Source organism: Haplochromis burtoni, unplaced genomic scaffold (assembly GCF_018398535.1).
Source record: "Haplochromis burtoni strain Fernald_Lab_line unplaced genomic scaffold, NCSU_Asbu1 Contig_420, whole genome shotgun sequence".
NCBI classification, from domain to species: domain Eukaryota; kingdom Metazoa; phylum Chordata; class Actinopteri; order Cichliformes; family Cichlidae; genus Haplochromis; species Haplochromis burtoni.
In genome coordinates, this window is record NW_024582781.1 from 442,694 (window position 1) to 464,696 (window position 22,003).

At 39.5% G+C, this 22,003-nt stretch overlaps 2 protein-coding genes across 13 annotated transcripts in view; one reads left to right on the plus strand and one right to left on the minus strand.

The window, feature by feature from the left end:
• LOC102291403 (sodium channel protein type 2 subunit alpha) overlaps positions 1-989 on the minus strand; it is a 42,663-nt gene extending 41,674 nt beyond the window's left edge. For 2 of the 4 annotated variants that reach the window (XM_005944628.3, XM_005944629.3), the window contains exon 1: positions 624-988. The gene's annotated coding sequence lies outside the window, so the exon portion shown is untranslated. Of the gene's footprint in view, positions 1-41; positions 332-623 lie in introns of those variants that run through there. The other 2 variants (XM_005944631.3, XM_005944630.3) reach the window with 2 other exon arrangements.
• A 5,080-nt stretch (positions 990-6,069) lies between these two features.
• Positions 6,070-15,212, plus strand: LOC102292550 (protein cordon-bleu). Of its 9 annotated transcripts, none has more exons than XM_042213125.1 (11): positions 6,077-6,251; positions 7,815-7,977; positions 8,089-8,290; positions 8,382-8,652; positions 9,995-10,021; positions 10,112-10,194; positions 10,286-10,477; positions 10,639-10,732; positions 11,781-11,801; positions 13,468-14,748; positions 14,911-15,212. In XM_042213125.1, the coding sequence occupies exons 2-11, from the start codon at positions 7,886-7,888 to the stop codon at positions 14,916-14,918; spliced, it is 2,271 nt and encodes a 756-aa protein (XP_042069059.1). In that variant the 5' UTR covers positions 6,077-6,251; positions 7,815-7,885; the 3' UTR covers positions 14,919-15,212. The 9 variants fall into 9 exon arrangements, with proteins under 9 accessions (XP_005944696.2, XP_042069054.1, XP_042069057.1 ...); XM_042213126.1 differs by having other exon boundaries at positions 6,079-6,251; positions 9,998-10,021; XM_005944634.2 differs by having other exon boundaries at positions 6,070-6,251; positions 9,995-10,194; positions 10,289-10,477.
• The last annotated feature ends 6,791 nt before the right edge of the window (positions 15,213-22,003 follow it).

A 22,003-nucleotide genomic window follows, 5' to 3' on the forward strand; every position in this document is an offset into this window, starting at 1 on the left:
AAAAATAAATACGTCGGTTGACACCTCAGTTGCTGGCTTACCTCAATGAAACCTCTTTAAATGCAGTCACCCCTTTGCGTCACCCCTGTCAGGAGTAAGCAACATTTTCACACTGAAGGGGCCTGTAAATAAGAGGGCTAGTCCCTCCCAGCACGTCGGTGAGGATGCTAATATTTGAAGCCCGTGTTTGTCACGACGTGAAGGTTATCTGTCATGTGTTATTCATTTTTCTTTCAACATTTGTTTGGAAATGGAAGTAAAATACGCAACTTAAGCTCAAGACAAATATAAATAGTATATTTGGTGAAGACTGCATGTCTGCGTAATTAAAACAATCTTGAAGAAAGGGAATATATGTACACGCGCGCGCGCGCGCGCACACGTACACACACACACACACACACACACACATATATATATATATATATATATATATATATCAGCAACACGGGCTATCTATCTATCACCCGGGCAATTAGTGGAGGAATATCAAAACTGGAATATAAAACATTAATGTTGATGCCACAGACTGCTCAACACAAGAGTTCAGAAAAGTCTTATTGCCTCGGACAAGAAACATCTAAAATGATGGGGGACCCTTCTCAAAAGATGTGAATACTCACCACCATTACGGTGCCCAGCAGGTAAGGACTCTGAAGGTAGATCCCATATTCCTCAGAATAATCCCTTCTTCCAGCGGAGAATCACTCAGTTTAAGATTTGAACGCTTTCCTCTTCCTATTGACGAATTCCGGTCGATGCTTAATAGCTTATTATTTAATAAGGACTCGTCTGATTTCTCCCTTTTTTCTATCCGCCCTTGTTGGCCATGGAGGAATCAATCCGCGCTTCCGGTTGGTTAGACATCACAGACTGGGAATGGATGTACTCAAAGCTGTGACTGCCGCAAGATGGCCTGAGCGTACACTTCTAGAAAATACAAGTGAAAGAGAGAGCCAGCAACCTGTTGTCATCCACAAACGTTAAGAATTTGAAATAGAGATTCAGAATGTAAAAGCAACGCTTTATATTTAAGTTCGTACTATTTTAATTTTCCCGTTTTTTTAAAGTATGGGTCTTTTGGATTGTTATTTTTCATAAAGCTATATCGACATATTACAGTTATTTGGCTGCAAAAAAAAAATAAAACATAACAAATGCTCTGTGACTTTGTTTCTATCTTTTTCGGCAGTGGTTACACGTTTTTAATTTGGCTTCAATTCTATTGTCCACATTAGTTAAAATGTGCTTTTACTGCTTGTAATGTGCAGGTTTTGCTCACGTTCAGGTTGTTGTCTCGCTATATAAAAGGTAAATATTTATAGATTGCTGATAATTTGGTGAAGACGGAGCGGAGATTAGGTTTTTCAGACATGTGCGTGCTCACGTGCAGACCTGTACACCCCTGTGTGTTTTTCTTGTAGATTTATGACACCTGGTGGACAGACTGTGTAATTACATTGAAGTTCGGTTATGTAATGCCTACATTATGGAAAGTTTGCTCTCCTCTGTTGTTGGAATAAAATGGAGCCCTTGTGAAACGAGCGTAATCACAGTATGGAGTGTAAGCTGTCACCTTCACAACAGGAAATACAGCCACCATTATAATTAAGTTTTAGGTGGCATGAAAGTTGCATAATCATAGCTGAGTGAACAGACAGGTGGACTCCATTTGGGAAATGAAAAAGAGTCACTCCTCACAGTCACTATGAGCAGTGTAGCATGCAGGGAGTTTCACTTCACAATGAGAACACAGTTGACGGCTGCTCTAAACACATTTTAACAATCAGGTTAAGTTACTTTTTAGTATGTGGAAATTTATTGTATTTGTAATGTCACGTTTGTTTTCTGTTAATAAAATTAAGAGTAGACTGTCCATCCATCCTCTTCCAGTTATCCTTATCAGGCGCCCCGGGGCAGGGGCTGGAGCCTTAACCAGCTACCACAGGGAGAGGGGCAGGGTACACCCTGGACAGGTTGCCAATCTGATACAGAGATCGCAGATGTTGTTAAATCGGTTTGCACACTTGATGTAAATATTCTTCTCCCTATATTCTGTGCCTTGAGGAACAAACTCCCAGAAATTTTCAACAGGATCACAAAATTCTCTGAGTTGCGATCTCTTACGTGCAATCTTTCTGCTGTGCTCTATGTGTAAATACTGTCAGTACAATGGAGGAACACCTTAGTAAAGCTAGCCCCAAGTACAGTTAATAAATCATCTCAGAGCAAAGAAAACAGAACCAGCAGCAGCTTGCCTCACATGCTGGTATCCTGTCACTTTCCTTGTCAAAGACTGGAGGTTTATCCACAATGTGCAGGCGAGGACAACAAGGACACGTTGCTGGCCTCTCAGCTTGACAAGCTCCGGCCATTGTTAACGGAAAGGGACATAAATGTTGCTGTTATTGTAGCAAATCAATTACAGCAACAACAGTCAGTTGTGAGCATAAGGCAGCAGCAACATTGGTGAAAACAGGCTTTATGTCACAATGCTGGTTGAGATAAAAGATAGATTTCTTTTTGGTAAGTTTTAATCAATATTAATTTTTAGATTTGACCAGGCAAGCACTGCTTGCCTTGCTTGTCCTGACAGAATGCCGCTGAGTCAAACCAGCACGACTTGAAATATTTATAGCTCAGCTGAAAATAGCTAATATGCAATGTAAATGCAAATGTAAATAAACAAGCTCATAACATTTCATAACAGAACTAGAATAATGTTAGATTCAACAGAGTTTATGCATATTTATAAGTACAGACAAATAACAATTTGTGAAAAATGAGTACAAAGGGCAAAGGAGTACAAAGCACAGTATGGTTTCAGGGCAGGCTAGCCACTACCACATGAGCATACAGGCTATAGTCAGATCCAACCCTCACTGACCAGGTCAGGTTTTACACATCAAAATGAGAGCAGTCAAAAAACAACATGTACCATTTTGAAGCCATTCCCATCCAGATGAAAATATATTTGCATGAGAAAACAGATCTGGGAAATTGTGGTTTTTGATATTGCTGGCAAGCTAGTATATTTATAACTTAATGTCCTATTATAATTACATTTAATTGTGGCTAACTTAAAACTTAAAAGAAAAATTTCTTACCTAGAAAAAACTGATCAAATGGCTCTTTAAAGTGTAATTTAGACACAATGCCAAGGAGGAACACCACCAGCAATAATCTGAAAGACGCAACTGTTGCTGCCTATCGATTCTGGGAAGTGAAATGTATTTCAAAACAATTAGAATTCCATCGTTCTATGGTTAGAAACATTTTTCACAAGTGCAAGACATTCAAGATCAAACTGTGCAATGCTCAGACTCTACAGCCCACAGACTGCATAAATGTTGCAAGGAAAAGGCCTTGGAACATTGTAGCACAGCTTATGATTATAAAGTTGCAGCTGAACAAAGCACAAGACTTTGGGGGTAATGTCCTTTGAACAGATGAAACCAAAGTAGAGATGTGTGGTAACAATGCACAGCACCATGGTTGGTTAAAACTAAACAGAGAGCATAACATCATTAACACCTCACATCAGCTGTCAAACATGATGTTGGAGGGGTGACGGTTTGGGCTTCTTTTGCAGGCACAGGACCTCAGATCCTTGTTGCCATTGAATTCACCTTGAAATCCTGTGTATACCAAAGTACCAGAGTGATTGTAGGGTCATTGAATATTGCTGCTACATGGCACAAGCCTTTGAATAAAACTCCACTGACAGTCAGTGATGTAATCAAGACAAGTCATGCAAACAATCTTAACTGAGATAATGAGATTAGAGAAGATTGTTTAAAAAAGTTAAGCTTTCAAAGCATTGAATTGAATAAATAATCTAAAATACTGCAGGGACACATAAGAAGCGCCAAACAATGTTTCCAAAGTTGGGTTCAAATATGTCCTCCTTGGCAGCTCTCTGCGACTGTGCCGTGTTTCATTAGTGGCACAGTGAGGAATTTGGGAACCTTGTTCAGACTGTGGGTTGTCATAATTAGGTTGTAGCCTGTCACTTTGTTCAAAGGACAGGATCCCATTTGGCTTTGTCGCTTTGTGTAAAGCTCCAAATTAGCCCTCTCTCTTTGCTTGTCTTCCTGTTGGACATTTGGGAAAAGTCTAACAGGAAAACAAAAACACTCTTTTGTGTGCCCAGACAGTGTGTTTTCAAGATGAATAGAGAATACAGACTGAATAGCACACATCATTTACACTGCTTGATTAAAGGCTTCCCAGGTTTACATAAATTTATGCAAGAATAGCATTTACATAAGCCTACCAACAAATAGAGGATAACATATTGTTGTCTGCATCATCACCTTTTTTCTTACACATAGCTATACCAGGGTTAACAGATCTGCTGACATGAACATGAAGTGAAAGCATTTAGTGTAAGGCAACAAGATGGAAACAATGTGACACCTTCTACCTGTTTATCTCACAGTGGAGCTAAAGCTTTGAGGCAAAGTGCATATGTACACATGACATGGCCTTCTTCCATTTCACAACATGCTAAAAGATGAAACAGAGTGACGTGATTAAACATTCTTTCTATTCATCTGTTAGTCATTAACCTAGACAGTCACATGGTGATCTGTTTACTGCAGTCAGCTCCTGTAGCCCACTGAGTCTCCACTGACAGACTGGTGATGAGATTACAAGATTACAGTCGGTGTGGACATGTGTTCCCTGTTCTTAATTTGATTAAAACTCCCACTTAACAGCCTGTTCCTGCTCACCTACTGTATAAAGATGAATAAAGGGCTCTGTGGGATGATGCAGGAGCCTGGCTTGAGTTTCAGTTATTCATTATTGTCTTATAAACATCCTCTGTAAGGAAGGCTTGACTAATCAAATATTATTTAGAAAAAAGAAAATCCAAGAATCCTTCCGTAAGTTAAAGCGATGGTTTATAGCTAACCCTAACCCCATTTAAAAAGAAAAAGAAAAATACAAAACTGTGACTGTAACAGAGATTTGATGGTAGGTATGCAAGATTATTTTTGGTAGACTGAGACAACAATTATGTCCAAAAGTATTGCAATCATGCGTAGACCATAAACAGACAAAGACATAAGTACTGACTATATATTATAAAAACTTTCTAGGCAGACAGACTTGCTTGAAATAGTTTCCATCTTGGCTCAGTAATAACATGCCAGCATTTTAACAGTTTTTACCTGATAAAAGTTTGACCATTTGCCTTTTAAATTCAGCTTCAGAATGCTAACACTTGCTTAAAAGCTCTACACACAGACTAAGTTTCCAGGGTCCAGTGTTCACAATCTCTAGGGTTAGGTTTAAGTGTTTATATAACCTTATTCAAACCTTGTTTAGTTAACAAAAAAACGATATAATATTTTAATTGAATCTGAGCCAAATCCATTTGCAAGGTAAACAGCACAGGTGTTAAGAAATTATTGAACTGGCATAGGAGCACAAGAATGGGTCAATTTTAATTCTTGGGAGATCCTGCCCTGTCACCCACCAAAGGATGGTAACAACTGCTTAAAGTGTTCCTTGTGTTATTTTTAGCTTACATTCCTTGTTCAACGCTCCTACAGCTACTCAATAAGAGATTTACTACATTACCCAGAAGACATTAGCCCTGAGGGTATTGACCCAGCTTGACTCAATTTATAGCACAGTTATATAATGTAGTGGACTAAGTGCCAGCAAGAAAATGCAATTTTCTAATGGTGCAAAACACTGTGAAAGACCAGTACAACACTGATGATAGCTGAATCACCACTGTAGCTTAAGTTTGTTTCATGTATTCTGTGCAATGGGGTAAAAGTTTATTTGCGTGTATACAGAACAGCACTGGTTCCTGCATGCTATACAATATGATGGGCTCTTGCTGAGATGTCATAATTTAGCCCGACTCAATAGAGAGGATCAGTAGCTTATATGGATTAGAGGGTTGTTGTTTTTTTACAAAATGAGTGGCAGTCTTTCAGCACTGATGGGGCAGAGTTTAAAGTTGCAGAATGGTTCACCAGGTTATCACACACATGCCCATGCAGATATCAATCCTCCTTGTCCTCCTCAACACCAACACCCACAAAGCATACACACAGTAGCCATGCACATAAACAAACATGCAAAGTGCCATCACATGACTGGGCAGGGCCTGTGGGTGTGGCTGGCTTACAGAGTGAGAGAATTCCCCTGCCCCTCTCCTTCTCTCCTCCCATCACTTAACAATACAGAGGACAAACCTGAAAGAGAATGGGACCAATGTCTGGACACAGGTGAGTGTAATAGTGTTATGAGTGCATATACAATGAATCATTCCTGTGTCTTTGAATGTGACTGCGGGTAGAGATGCAGCCTTTTAAAAGCACTAATCCTTCTTACTCAAGAAACAGAGTAGCCTAAGCTTATTTGGTGCTCAGCATTACTGCCTGAACGACATGGCTGAAGACAGACAGGCTGAGCGGATCATGTACTGTGTATTTATTCACACAAATTTGTTGTGCATGTAGGATAAGTTTCTACCGAGTTTTTAACTGTTGGTTATTCGGTGAAGGCTAATAGTGGAATAAATTGTTCCTTTAGATAGTTTAAATTTAACGAGATAACTAGGCTAACTGCTTAAAATGCAAATAAAAATAGCGTTCTAATTGTTACTGATAATTCAGGTGTCCGGTGTGTATATCGGACACCCTTTGTTCGGGTGTAGTAAAGGACTACAGGTTTAGTTTGGCTGTTCAGTGTACCAGCGTCTGTGCGCGCGCTTCAGCGGCCTGTGACACGCGCGTGTTGATGAGCGGAGACATGCAGCTGTTTTGTAGCACGCTCCGCTGAGCAGCTCTTTTTCAAACACACATCGGGGCGTTGGCTTTTAATCGAGCTATTTGAGAGACTGCATCTAAGCAATGGCAGAGAACAACACAAGGTCAAAGGTGAGGACAGAGCGTAATGGAATCCCATGAAGGAGGTGAGGTGTCCTCACATGTACCCAGATAGGCAACCTTCAGTTCACGGCGGAGGTTGAGACGTGGGAAAACAGGGAATCACGGCAGTAATCGCAATTTGGGTTTCAGGCTCTCTCCTTTTTATTTTTTTTTCGTCATATTTCACTTAAGGGGTTCGTATGTGGGCCAATAGATTCTTAGAGAGCTTTATCATTGCTTTCATGTTTCCTGTTTCTTTACCTTGTAATTCTAAGAATGGCGAGGGGAAAAAAACCCAAACACACAAACGTTTTTTTCAGTTCTTCACCTTTGAATGAGCAATTTCAGTCTTACAAGTTCATGTGACTGGATCTATAAATACTACAAAGTAAATGTGACAATAGAGTAATTCCATATGAGGTCAGTTGAATCTGAGAAAGTGTTCCACCTGACATCCTCAGAAACAGCTGGGGTTTCAACTTTAGTATACATAATGAAGCCATGTAAATGTGATACTATGGAAAAATGTCCAATCTACAGGCCCTTTAAGTCCATAGTAGCGGGTTACAGGAAATAACCACATGACAGTCTAAATACTATACAACCAGGAAATAAACACTGTCACAATAGAGACAGTGTTAATTTTTCATGGACTGACTCATAAACGTAGGTCACCATACAAGATAAACTTATTTCCCAGTATGTCGCTGGCAGTCAGTAAACTGAATAACAAACAGTAAAGATCATTGTCACAGTTTATGATATTTTATTGATAAGTCATAAATTCATAAAATACAAGAATAATTTAAAGATGATAATTAGCTGTTGCCAAATAGTGAAGTATGGTGGCCATTTGGTTTCTGTTAGTTTGTGGGAGGTCATGTTTTAATCATATTTAGGAATGTAAATGGCTTACAGGTCATTTGTCTGACACTGGGAACAACTTCAGATCTTGTGCGTCCCCGTGACTTCCTCTGAGGTTCACAGAGATGAGCGAGGAGGTGGGTCCACTGCAAAGAGACCATTTGCTGTGCGTGGTTCTGCCAGGTGGGCTGGAGAAGAGTGTCACAGTGCATGGAAGGTGGGTCATATCACAGTTTAAAAATAAATAAATAAATAACTGCTGCAACAGCAATGATTTTCACAAAGTGCAAAACATGTTAAGATAATCCTTAAATTCTCATCTTCACAGTAAACCACTGATGGACTTTATAGTGACTTTCTGTGCAAGTAACCATCTGAATCCTTCAGACTATACTGTTGATATTCTATCTCCCAACAAGAGCAACATAAGTTTCAAACCAAACTCTACTATTGGCTCGGTAGAAGCTGAGAAGATTGTGCTGAAGCCCAAAGGGATGGAGGAAAAGCTCAAGGGGCCATACGTGCCTGAGGTAAAAAGGAGAGGGAAAGTTGTAAAGTAAAACGTTGCTTCATCGCGCTTCATCACAATGAGTATATGTTAACGGTTGTTTCTCATTGCAGGCAACAATACGTCTGTTGATCAACTACAATAAATCCCATAAGACTGTGGTGCGAGTCGATCCCAAACTGCCGCTGCAGATGCTGCTGCCGTTGGTGTGTGACAAGTGTGAGTTTAAAGTAGAAACAACCATATTACTGAAAGACTCTCAATCCAAAGAGCTGCTGGACCTGACTAAGAGCTTAAATGACCACGGACTCAGGGAAGTGTTTGCCAAAGACACGGGGGGTAAAGACCTCACTGACCATCATCAGCCCAAGACAACAGAAACAGGTATGAAGGATGTGAAAGCTGCTAGTCAGCAGTCCTGTGATCTTATGTCCCTCTAAATATTTAAAAGATCTGTGATGTTCTTTACCACGATTTAATTCAGGTAATGTCACACTGGCTTGTGTATGTTATTTTGTTAGGAAAACCTCATTTCTGTTGTCCCCCTGTTTGGGTAATAATGTTAAAGCTGTACAGCATAAACACAGCAGGTACACATCAGAAACTTTTGTTTATGTTAACATAAATAGTTAAAGGCTGAAAGTGGGGGGAAATTAGATGTCAATTACTTTGAGTATGGTATCACTGTTTGTTCTGCCTTAAGTACACAGCAAAATCTCCAGTGTTAAATTAACACTAGAGAGTGTCTATATGGGTCCATTCCTCTGAGTGTTAAATACAACACTGAGTGTTAAATTAACACCTTTGACAGTGTTATATGTTTAAAAGTAACTTAGTCAGTTTTGAAGATTAACAAAGACTAACACTGAGCAGTGCTGATTTTCTAACACTGGAATATTTCTAACATTTTGAGTTATTTTCCAGTGTTAGAAAATCAGCACTGCTCAGTGATAGTCTTTGTTAATCTTCAAAACTGACTAGGTTACTTTTAAACATATAACACTGTCAAAGGTGTTAATTTAACACTCAGTGTTGTATTTAACACTCGGAGGAGTGGACCCAGATTCAGCCAGATGAAGCCAGATTCAGCAAACAGTCTAAACAGGACGAGTCCATTCCAGGTTTCACTCCTGTGAAGCACAAAACTCTAAGTCTGCAGTAAACAAAGTCTAAACAAAATGGAACAATTAAAAACTGGAAAAACATGGCTTTGGCCTTTTCTGTTGAGGCTGCAGATGGTGTCAGCAGCACAAATCCCTGGAGCCAAGCCGCTTGTGTCAACAGTCCAAGGTTGCTGTTTGGGAAATGCAACATGGCACAAAGCAAGAGCCATCAAACTGGTTTTATGAACATGATCACTTGATATGAATTCAGTAGTTAAGCTTCATGACCACGTGCACCTGACTGTCTCAGAGATATGACGTACTGACCCTGCAGTAATGTGGTGTTCCTAATAAAGTATTTAGTGAGTAATTCAATTTGCACTGTAACCTTTGGAAGAAGAAGCCAAATGCAACATGTTGTATATGTTATGGGATCCATAGATAAGTTGTTTATTTCTTAAAAAAAATCTTCCCATGATGCCATGTCTCACAAAACCTTGCTGTCTTAGTAGTCGTAGTCACATATCTTTTATTCCTGCAATACACCTGCTCCTCTGTAAATATTAACCTAATTCATCCATTTTGGCAACTTTGTTTTCTGTCTGTAACAACTGTCACACCAGCAGAAGTCCTCTCACTTCCACTGCAAGGTAACCAACCCAAACAATTTCATATAGTGGCTCGCCATTCAGGGTTTATACTGCATATCACTTACCAATCAGATCCTTTTCATTCCCTAGACCTGCCAAAAAAGGAGAAGAAATGGAAGGAGAAGAAAGGATTCTTCAGCTTATTTAGAAGAAGGAAGAAGAAACACGAAATGGTATATTGTCAGTCTGTGAGGAGAACAATGTTTACTTTATTCTTTATTGATCAACTTTTACTGATGACCAGCATTTACATTTCACGTGTAGCAGGGCGCAGTAAGTGCTCCTGCTTCTCCAGGACCCAGGAAACAAGCGGTACTCCGTATGAATTCGGAGAGCATTTCATCTTCCAACACCTTGCCTATAGAAAAGCCCAAGAAGAGGCAAGCCCCCCCGCCACCAGTTGCTGTTTCTCAGAGTGTCAGTAACTTCAGCACCTGCAATTTAGGAGGAGCACAGGTTAGTTGGTGGCAGGGATGAAAATGGAACACGACCAGAACATCCTGAAAAATCTTTTTGTAAAAATGAGAACACTGGTCAAACTGTGAAAGAATAAAGGAACCACTATATAAATGGAAATACTTGGGACATATGCCAATGATACCATTGTGTCTCTGTAGAGCTCTGAAGGATCTACCTTAAGAAGTACCAAGAGGAGGGCCCCACCACCTCCCTGTGCAAACACACTCCAGGAGCTGCTGACAGATACTAAAGGTAAAATCATGAATGCAAAATGGTGGCGCTGTGGGGAAACAAAAAAAAAAAAAAAAAAAAAAAAGATTCCAGGCATTAATTGAGATAATGGAGCCAGTCTTTCACTTTAAACTTACAAATTATTGTCAGTCTCATTGCTTCATCTCTTATAGGGCAAGCTGTTTATGTTGCTACCTAGTGGTGACTGTCTGCAAGTAAACAAGTAAACTATGCTTGTGAAGTAATCCCTGTAAAATTGCCCTTTTGCAGTATTTCAGTAAAAGGTCATTTTTACTGAAATGCTGTCAAATTGGAAATCAAATGTGTTTAAACAGAGATGAATCCTCTAAACCTCAGAGGGGTTCAAGAAAGAAATGAAATTAAGATGAAAATTATCAAAGAAAATGCCTTCAAATGGGAGATTTGGCAGTTAAATCTGACAAAAAAAACATAGCATTTATCGGTCCATACAGTTGAACCCTGTGTGAAATGACCCAGGGCCTTGTTCATAAGACATATTGGCTCCAGTCTGTCCTCAGCTTCAAGCTTTCATTCCCCTGTATTACTGTCTGAAATGTGTCCCCTGCCTGGGTCCAGGTTCTGTGTGGACATGCTTTCTTTTTAATGATCTGCTACAGATTTGGCTCTTGATTTCATTTTTAGTTAAAAACTGCTAATAATAACTAAGTGAGAATAAGTAAATTGATGACTTTTTAAAAAAAGCTTTCTTTTGGTGATCTAATAACAGTTTAATTGTGAACAGCAGCCTCATTGTTGGTTCACTCCTTCGTTTTCTTTAAACCACAACACATGCCACACTGCTGAGCTAGTGTCAATGTGATGCTGAAAAAACAACTCCCAGCCAAAGGTAGATGGACATTAAACACACTCCTGATCTCTTACGCTTGCGTAAACATGATCCCCTACAATCTGATCTTTAACATAACAGGATTTTTGCATCCGTGGCAGAACATTTAACGGAGTCTCTTCAGTAAGAGGTGGTTCTAAACATCTTGGATGTTAGTTAGGAAGCTATTAGACTGAAGCTTTGTCTCCTCCCTGCTTACAGACTCTGTGCCATCCCAAGGAGGTAATTGAGGGCTGCTGCTGCTGCTGCTGCCACCACCCCTGTCACTTTTTGCTCTCCTCCTTCCATCACCCTATTGCTCCTCTCCATCTTCTTCCTGCGTTGGCCTCTTCTTCCTCCTTCCCGTCTTAGTGGCTTTTGTAGATCTTGTTGGGGGCTTATATGGACACACAGTGCCCTCTATAACATTTGAGACAAAGACACAAATGTTGGTTTTATAAAAAGAATTAGACATTTTCAGAGGTTAATGTTAGCTAATGGGAGAATCTAACATAAATTGAGATATAAAGACCTTCACTGCAGCCACCTTCAGTTGCTGCCGTATTGAGTTTGATATTTAATCATGGAAAGGAATGCTGTTTTGGGTTCAGATCAGGTGACTGACTTAGCCATTGAAAGATTTGCCTTTACTTTTAGGAACTCTTGGGTTGCTTTGGGTTATTGTTGTTGCGTACTTTAGTTTCCCTTTGAACTGGTCAGTGCATTCATTCTTTTTAACACCAGAATATTGATTTAGCCACTTGTAGAGTTTCTGCTTTTTCTCTGATAGGTTTATTTGGATTTTTTTATCCTAATGACAGTCTTCCTCACATCTCATATTTAAAATGAGATTAAAATTACAATGAAAATCTATAAATTACACCTCATTTGTCATATCTACACCTTACAATCCACTGTGATGGTGCACAGCACAAAGGAAAAGCAACAAATTGTGTTTTTTGTCCCAAAGATTATGGCGGGCACTGTATTCACGCCTTCTACATTTATAAGCTGTACATTTGTGCTGTTCAGCTGTCTGCTTATACTACTGATCCATATTTCTCTGATAATTCTGTACTTTGCTTTTTCTAATTTGTGTGTGATTTCCTATTAATGGGTTAGACTAGAGTTAGTTATTGTGCCTTTTAAATGATAAAGAAGCAACCAAGAAGAGCATTTGGTTAAAATGAATTATTAATTCTGTTGATTCCAAAGTGACTTTTTAAAATCTTGCATGTTTAGTTCTTTCTTTGCTAAATAATATAGTTATGTGTTTTAAAGTATAATGTTCAAGTCCTTGAAGTTGATTCTTCTGCTTACTCATTTAGACAATACATCTTAAGATAAATGTAACAGTTTTATGTGCACACTTTTCTAGATTATTTTATTATTAAAATGATTGATAATCATATCAATATTTTAATGTATATGTCTGTATACTATGTAAGCCTACATCTTAATGATATACCGTTGCCTCAGAAATAATTTAAATCCGCTTTACTTTTTGCACACAAATTAAGTGTAAGTGTAAGTTTCTACAAGACTTTGACGAGGTTATTCAAATCAAGGATGGAAAGCATCCTTGAAGCTCCATCTTTAGGTTCTTCTAAGGATGTTCAGACAACGCTTGGAGTTTACCAAAGGCCTTCTTGTTTGGTTTGCTCAGTCCTTGCTTTATCTGCTTCCAGATAAAGACCATTATTCTCCTGAACTGATACCAACTGTTGAGTGCCACAATATTAACCATTTATAGTCAATTTCTTCATTTAAAGTTATTCCTATGTGTGTACAAAAAAGTAAGGGTTTTTAATAATTTAGAAGTATCTGCACACAGATTTTTGGGTCCAAGACCTTTTAAAAATGAATAATTAAGATGAAAACTGTTGCTAAGTCTTTCCTGTTTCTTTAGAAACTGTCAAGTCCCTGAACACTCCGGAGGAACTAAAAGAAAGAGATGAGTCAGAGTGTGTAAACAGATCACCATCTTCACTGGCACGCCCTTTACAGCCAAAGTCAGGATCATCCTCCTTACAGCAATCACTGGCTCATCTCCACGAAGTGGCTGATCCCTATCTGCCTATGTTACGAGGCAAAGACTTCTCCAGCGCCCGCTGCAACCTTGCCAAAGTCCTGATGTCTTCTGTTTCTAGAGAAACACTGGTCAGACGTTTGAAGAACTCTGCCACTTTCCCCAAATTTCAAAATGGCTCCTCCTTTACCCCCATGACCCCAAGGTGTCCAAATAGTGAAGTTTTCTGCACAGATGTTGAATCCGCTTTCAAATCTAACCTTCCAACTGAGAGTGAATGGGAGTATCCAGCTGAGAAGAGGGGGATGACCACATTTAAAGTTATCCCTCTGAAGAAAACACAAGATCTTACCGGAGATCTTCCAGACCAGTGCTGTATATCACCTAAAGATACCCCAGAGAGCAAAACATCTCATGAGGTTGGGAATAATCAAGTAGATACTGATGAGAAACGATATTCACCAGACACATCGGGGAGTGAAGACCCTGCACCCAGTCCGGATACCTCCTCTCAGCAGACTCAGCTTCCTGACAACCTGGCTTCTCCTCCACTTTTGCATGATTTAACTGATCAGAACTTACCCAGTCCACCTCTGTCGGAGGCTAGGGACACCTCTGAAAAGGAGAGGGAAGAGGTGGGCTATGAGGTCTCATCAGAGGTGATTTCAGGGTGCAGTTATGGAGAGGTTAATACTGAAGATCACATCCACTCAGAACCTCAGAAGGAATTTGTCGATAATTCCAGCGCAGACACGTGCGCCGATGAGACGAAAGCTGAGGAGGAAGTGGTGCAAGAAGAAGATGAGAAGGAGGAGGGCAGTTTCCCTCCACCTCCTCCACCTGTCTTTTTCAATGAAGACATAGCGATAATGGAGAATGAAAGAGAGGATACTACATCCCCCTCTTTGCTGTCCTCCCAAATATCAAGCCCTACAGTTGCCCTGAATGGGCAAATTAAAGTATTCAGGGAGACCCTTCAAGACGAGCCTACTTCACCTAGGCCTGAACAGAACAGTCTGGAAAAGAAGAGTGCAGCCCCTTCCAGATTTGCTCAGGCAGTAGCAATAGCTGTCCAGAGATCTCAATGCAGTAAAGGCCCTCAACTTTCCAGTGGTGCACATGGTTTGCTTCCATCACCACCTCGGTCCACATATCAGTATGGTGAGTTCTGTACTCGACTGGTAGTTTAGTTAAGTCTCTTTACTGTGATGACTTACTTTAGAACTCACTAATAATTATATTCACATGTCTGACTGTCTTCCACTGCATGTCTGCTTGCTAGAGGCCCTGTGACTTAGAAACATTTCTCTTATTCTTCTACAGGTGCCTGACCTGCTTCCTCTCAGATGTTTGAATGAAAGTCCTGGTTCACAGTTGGGCCTGACTGTGGACACCAGACTGAATAATTTCTAAGAACATCATCAGTTTTTATTCTTTTCTTTTTAAGGTTTGTGCTCACTGTCAAATGTCTGATTTTTGTTACAAAAATGATTTATATACATGTTGAGCATAAACATTTTCTGTTATGAAGAAGGCCAAATTCATAGGACATGAGGGAAAATGTCCTGTGTGGGTTTTTTTTTTTTTTTAATAAACCATTTTCATTCAGCATGTGCCAACACAAACACAACTCTATGCGAGAGCTTCTTTTTTGTGTGTCTTTAATTGCAATTATAGGCTTATTTTCTGTATGTTTGAAATTTATTTTCTCTTTCAGGATGCCTGTTTGTATGCTTCCAGATATCAATAATACTGTAAAAAAGAGCTGTCTCATATTCTGGTCTGGATTTTAGTCACCAGGTGGCAGAAGAGCTTTGCTTTTAAAATGCACGAGCCTGACACCATCTCTTTTTGAGATTTTTTTTTTTTCTTTTTTTTTTTTATAAAATCGCTGCTTACAAAGACAAAATAGACAAAAAGCATTTTATATATTTAACTGAAATTATATGGAACCTTATTCTAATACTCAGTTGGGGTTTTTTGTTTTGTTTTGTTTTGTTTTTTTTAGTGTCAGAGTTATTTTCCCGTAGGCTATTGCTGTTCAAAAATCCATACCCATTCAGGGACATGCCGTGAGTAAGAAATACATGTAATATTTATTAGAGATGAGATAATTTCTTGCATTTCCAGAAAAAAGAAAAGGGAAAAAAAAGAATATCTTTAGTGTAAGCATGGGTTTTATGCCAAGCATTTCAGCACCTTCCTGAATAAACTCAGTCCACTTTGCTCACATGCACACACAGTTATGTCTTTAATGGACCCATACCTTGGGGCAATACTGCATAGCTATACTTGGGTGCCAAAAGAATCTGCACTACTATATGTATTGATCCAGCCCTGGCCTTAAAGGAACAGCAAGGAGCTATGCAAGACCTAGCCAGAACCGCCTGTGGCTAAAGCTTCTTGTTTGCCAGGCCTGGACTGAGTGGGCTCACTTGAAGACTTTCTTTCTCTTCGTCTCTCTCTCTCTCTCTCTCTGTGTCTCCCTCTCTTTATCTCTCTTTCTCTAACATTCCTTGCTCCACCTGAGAAGCGAGAGAGAGAGAGAGGAGCATGGGTTGCTGGTGGATGATGGGAGGTGACCATTGACCCTGTCGTGTTTCTGCGGCGCTCCTCCCAGAGGAGATGCCTGGCCCTCAAGGGCACAGCCATGTCACGCTGCCGTTGTCATGGAGAATGCCATTACCGCCCCTAAGGGAAAGAGCCATGTCTAACGTTTACCAAAAAAAAAAAGTCTGCAGGAAAAGAAACACACATGCTGGAGAGAAGCTCTTTCTCCTGCCCAAAGCAATGATATCCAATGTAAGTGACAACTCTGGCATTATCCTTTTCCAAGCAGGGAAAGGTTGAATTTCAACCAGAGCACTAATATCCGTCATTATTCAGACGCAACGAAGCTGGATTTATAACGTGGTATAACAAAAATACTACATGTCATTTCTGATCAAGCATACAACCGTGATGTTATTAGCACAGGTGAACGACAGAGAGGAAACAGACGCAAAGAGGTTTTACTGATTATTGTCTCTGGAGACGAGGTGAGTGAAATCCTGGAGGACACTTCAGTCACATGAGCACACACAGGTTCAAACACATTAATGAGGGGCCTTTGGGATGAATGCAAGATCACTCTCTGGATCGGTTTAGTTAAACACACCTGAACAAACAAGGAAAAGTGAGTGCATGTACAGAACACTGATGGACAACAAAGGAACCTACACGGCAAGACTCCACCGTACAACCTCAAAATCAAAGGAAAATCTCTTAATCACTCACACAACACACAAAATTCATAATTAAAAAATGAAAAAAGTCTTTGATGTTTGATTTCAGTGATCATGTTGATGTCAATATGAAAGCCACTAAACTGCTTACAGTTGTATTGCAGCTCTTTCCACCAAGATCTTCCTGAATTATAAAAAAAAAATATTTAAATTATAAAAAAAAGTTATAAAAAATACTGGAAAAATTATGCAACGACGAAAAATAAATGATTTTTTTTTAATAAAGAGAAATTGGGCAGTTAGAGTAGGTTCATAAAAATCCAAAATGTATCATGTATGATCAGGATTTTGAAAGCTGTTCTGCACCAGCAGCATCACATCTAGTGGGGACTAAAACTGGTTTTAATAACAGAAGAGAATTTCAATTATCAGACAGAAATCTGTTAATTTTCCTGGCATTTCTCACCACTTTTTTTTTTTTTAAGAAAAAATGCCTCTGATGCCAGAAAAAAAAGATCCAATAAACAAAACAGGTTTTAAAAACTAAGAAATAACACAAAAAGCTCCAGGATTCACAACGACGGGCTCTGACATGGGTTTTAATTAGTGGCATGATGTCCTCTGGTCACCTGGACTGGCTTATGTGGCTGTCGTGTGATTGTTGGGGGTTCTTTCTAATATTTCATGGTCTTTGCCTTACAATATAAAATGGCTTGAGGCAACTGATGAGGTGAATTGGTGCTTTATAAATCAAGTTGATTTCAGTTATTCAAAAAAAAAAAAAGTGTTCAGTTTCGTAAAGCACGCATGTCCTCTGATTGGAACATTACATTTGCATTAAATCCTGTAAGTTGATGAATTCTGCTTTAGTTGAAGATGTATTGTACGCCCTGAATGCATTTAGCACTCCACTGAGAAAAATTTAAATTCTGCCATTTTTATACAACACAAAATAAGTGTAAACATCTGACTTGGCCCACATACTGCGCTGTGAGTACAACTAAAAAACTCCAGCTGGAATCAATAACATAATAGCTGGCCCACACAAATCGAGGTAATGCTATTTATCATTTATTTATTCCTTCATCTCTTCATTCATCTCTATTTAGTTCTCCATCTGATGTATCTGCCTCGTGGTTTAAAGATGCCCACGAGCTGGTAAAAGTCGGAATCTGATTATAAAACAGTGAGCAGGCCCGAGGCTTGCTTTGCTGGATCCGCTGCGTCTGGATGTGTGTAAGGGGTGCACATGTGCATTGTAGACTACTAATATATGTGTGTTTACATGGCACCTCCATGCTTTGGTAGAAATAATCAATAGATGAATCACCCAAAGCAGTGGAGCTCTCCCCAGGCAGTGTGGTGCAGCTTAATGCTATTCTTTCCATTCACCTTGGGAACGGCATCCATCAGGCCTCCCCCCAAAGTGAGGTACACTTGCCTAAAACATCACCAGTGCTTGAGGGGCTGCTTGGAAAATGATGCAGGGAGAGCGCAGTTGACCTCTCACCTCCTCCATGTTTTCGCTCGCTTCCCTCCTCTTTGGCGGAGCGGCAAATCACAGAGTTCCTGCCTCATTGGCATTGTCAGGCGCTTACAGTAGTGTTTCTCTGTATTGTGCTGGTGGTTAACTGGTTCAAATGTTATGGAAATGATATTTACCTCTTCTTTGATCCTGTAAACTCCAAACAGGCAGGCTGTCCCCCCCCCTCCCCCCCGTATGAGGGAAGAAGGACTTACAGTAAAAGCAACGCTATAAATACAAACGAGAGGGAGAAAAATAGACGTCTGAAACAGGGCTCGGTGGTATTAAAATCAATCAAATATCTGAAATTTTCTACTTGAGCTGATGCCTTTTTAAAATCACGATCCACTGTTGCTTGTAGGACACAGCAACAATTTTTGACACAAACCACAAAGTCAAACCAATTTGATTAATGATGCTTGACAGCTCTCTATAAAACAAACTAGAAGCAAAAGCAGAAGCAGCGTTTGACGGCTCAACATACAGTGGTCGGCCCCTATTGCTTTGTGATAGATAGTGGACAAGCTCCATCTCGCCGTCATTTTTCTTCATTCACCTCTTATCGCTGAGACCTGAGAGAGGGAGAAAAAATGCAGCTTTCTTCTGTGATGAATGGTCCACATGTCTGATTCAGCGCGGTGACAAACTGACACAATCACAGCCGATAATATGTCACCGGTGGCTGTTTCTTTGATCAAAACACAAGCCCCTTGGCCCCTGATTCTACTTAGTGAAACAAATGCAAAAACAATGCATTTCCTCCTCCTGATGATCACCAGTGTAGTGCATCCTTCATTCTAATCAGTCTAATAATCACACCTCTTAGCCGTGAGCTCACTGAGAATGTGCTGTGAGGCTTGTAATGCCCATGCAGTGCTTATTCAAAACCAAAAGGGGGCACAGTAATCCCTGATTCAGATTAGTACCAATAAGATGGATCCGAGGAACGCGCTGACTTTGATGGTTGTATTGAGACGTAAACCCAGGAGAGTCACAGATGATTGGTGAAGTTGATGGATATTTGATTTTCACTTTGACAGAATAAAACAACTCAAACTGCTGGAAACTATCTCCATTATGAATCTCATTACTATTATTATTATTTTTTTTTACCTAACTTTGTAGAACTCTGCTCATTTTATTTTTAATAAGTAGAAATCATGACCTAAAAAGTGTTTCATTTTAACATGCATCTCAGTGAAATAGCTCGTGTATGGAGGAACCCTGCCATATTTTTGAGGAAAGGGATATTACATTTTTTTAAGTACTCTGAACCTACCGATACACTTCTGAGAAGTAAAAGCAGATTCTGTATAACATATTTTACAGCAGAGTATTGAGACTATTATGTGAGGAAATTGATTTTTATAGTTGTGCCTTCGGCAGACTTATTACACCCACATGTAGGATTTAGTATTATGTCCTCTACATCACCATGCGATCTGGAAAAAAATGAGGTCTTTACAGTCAAGTTTGAGGCTAACATTGAAACTTAAATTCAAAAGAAACTCATGTAATTAATATGAGTGAAACTTTACCTGTTAACATCCATCAGATCAATGGCGATCCACTGAGGAATCGAAAAAGAGGAAAGGTTTGGTAAACTTCCTGTTTTAACAGAATTTCCCCAGTTTGGAACACCCAGAGCTTTTAATAAATAAATTGGATCTCCCAGTTTCTGATCTTTTGCTGATTTACAGTAGCATGTGGTTAAAAAAACCCCCAACCCCAATTCAGATGGGTGGCCAGTGATCTGGTAGATGTTTAGATTATAAGGAACAAGTTAATACATAATCACATGTTCCCAGCAATGCTTGTCCATCCATGCATGCATAGAGACTATCTTAGCAACAGCCTGTATTAGGTAACCTACAGTAACTTTAAAGGAGTCTGACAAGGTTGCACAGTTAACATTATTCCACTAGTTGACAACTGCAGACTAGAGCCTAAAGCTTCTTAAATGACCGGGTGATCAGGGTTGCTTTGCTCCATGTCTGTCTTTCAAGTTATTAGCTCAGTTTACTGATGGATCAATAAGATAGCAACAGGTCAAGCTGCCAGACCACAAGGCTACCTATCTGAAACTGAGCTTCCAACATATCTGGTTTTCCACACATTTAAATTAAATTTGGGATTCCAAAAAAATTACAAGCAGCATGTGATATGGAAAGCTGTATTTTGATCCAAGAAGAAGACCTATAACATGGAAAAGCAACATGCAAATACATTTAATAATATCTTGAATATTGAAGATTAAAGTTTTAATCCTTTTTAATTGTTGATTACATGGTGAGAACAAAGCAGTGACAACGTTTGTTTTCTAGTTCTGCATCCTGCATGTATTTAATGTAAACAAAAATTCTTGCAATAATTGATCAGGTTTATCAGCATTTACGGTCTTATTCACAGGCCTCTTGATGGAGCCGCAGCACTCAGCAACAATCCTAAAAATAATAGATTTTTTCCTCTTTTTTTTCTCTTTTTTGTCTGTCATCATTAATAATTCATCTCTTTTCTTGGATGCTAAAACAACAACAAACAGAACAACAGCTCGGATAATGTATTCAGTCAAAAGCTCATTGTCTGGGGGAGGAGGAGAGGGGACAGCGAAAATGTGCACTGGAGTGAGACAAGAGAGCACCCCAACAGGGAGAGGCTCAATGTCACTCTGCAGCAAGGCGAGAAGGAAGAAAAACAAACGCCAGAAGGGGGAAAAAAATGTAAAAAAGGGAGCGGAAGATAGAGTTTGTAAGTCATAAAAGCCCAATTAGAGGCATTAGGGTCCTCAAATGGAGGATTACAATGAATAATTTGTGACTGCAATTTTTTCAGGCTGATTGTGCCATTAATGTTGGTGACAAAAAAGGATATATTTTTGAGAAGGGCTTGTAGAAAAGCTTTCAATGCGTGAGAGAGAGACAAAAAACAATAATTCAAGGTTACATGTACGCCGTGCCAAATCTGCTCCGCGGTCCTCCATTGACTCAGCTGCTTTTCTTTAAATCTCTTCACTCCCCCGTCACCCCTTCATTCGGAGTAGCTCGACCTTGAATGTCTCCGGTGTGAACCAGTGCTCCAGCTTTCACATTACGCCAGAATGGATCCTGACTCATTCAATTTAAGCCCATCAAGAAAGCACAATACAAGCCAAATTAGCTGCCATTATTTAGACACTTTCCTGCCCCCAATTTGAGGTTATATATCACAATTAGTTACATTTGTCTCGGCTGTCTTCGTGGTTGTCCCACTCTCAGGAACATGCATGAGCCATTTCAACAGGCTTTATTCTTATATGGGAATTAACAGATTTAAGCTGAAAAGTGGCACTTGTAATTGTCTGTTTTCCAAGTTTTTATATTGAAAATATTATAGTGGACAATTATTTATAATTTTCTTTGTGACATCTTATTAAACATGGCTGTTTTTTTTCTTTTTATTGTAATCAGACAGAGGTGATTTCTGAGGATTCATCCACAGTGAAAAGAAGTTGCTGAACATGGAACTGGTTAAGCAGTATATTTTCTGAGCACCTGAATGTCACAGAGAAATGTTTCCAGGTTGGTATATTGCCATTGCCTACTGACATATTGTACATTATTTGGAAAAAGATACAAAGAAACTTGCCATCCTGAATCATTTTTCTTTGATGCACTGCACGGCCTACATA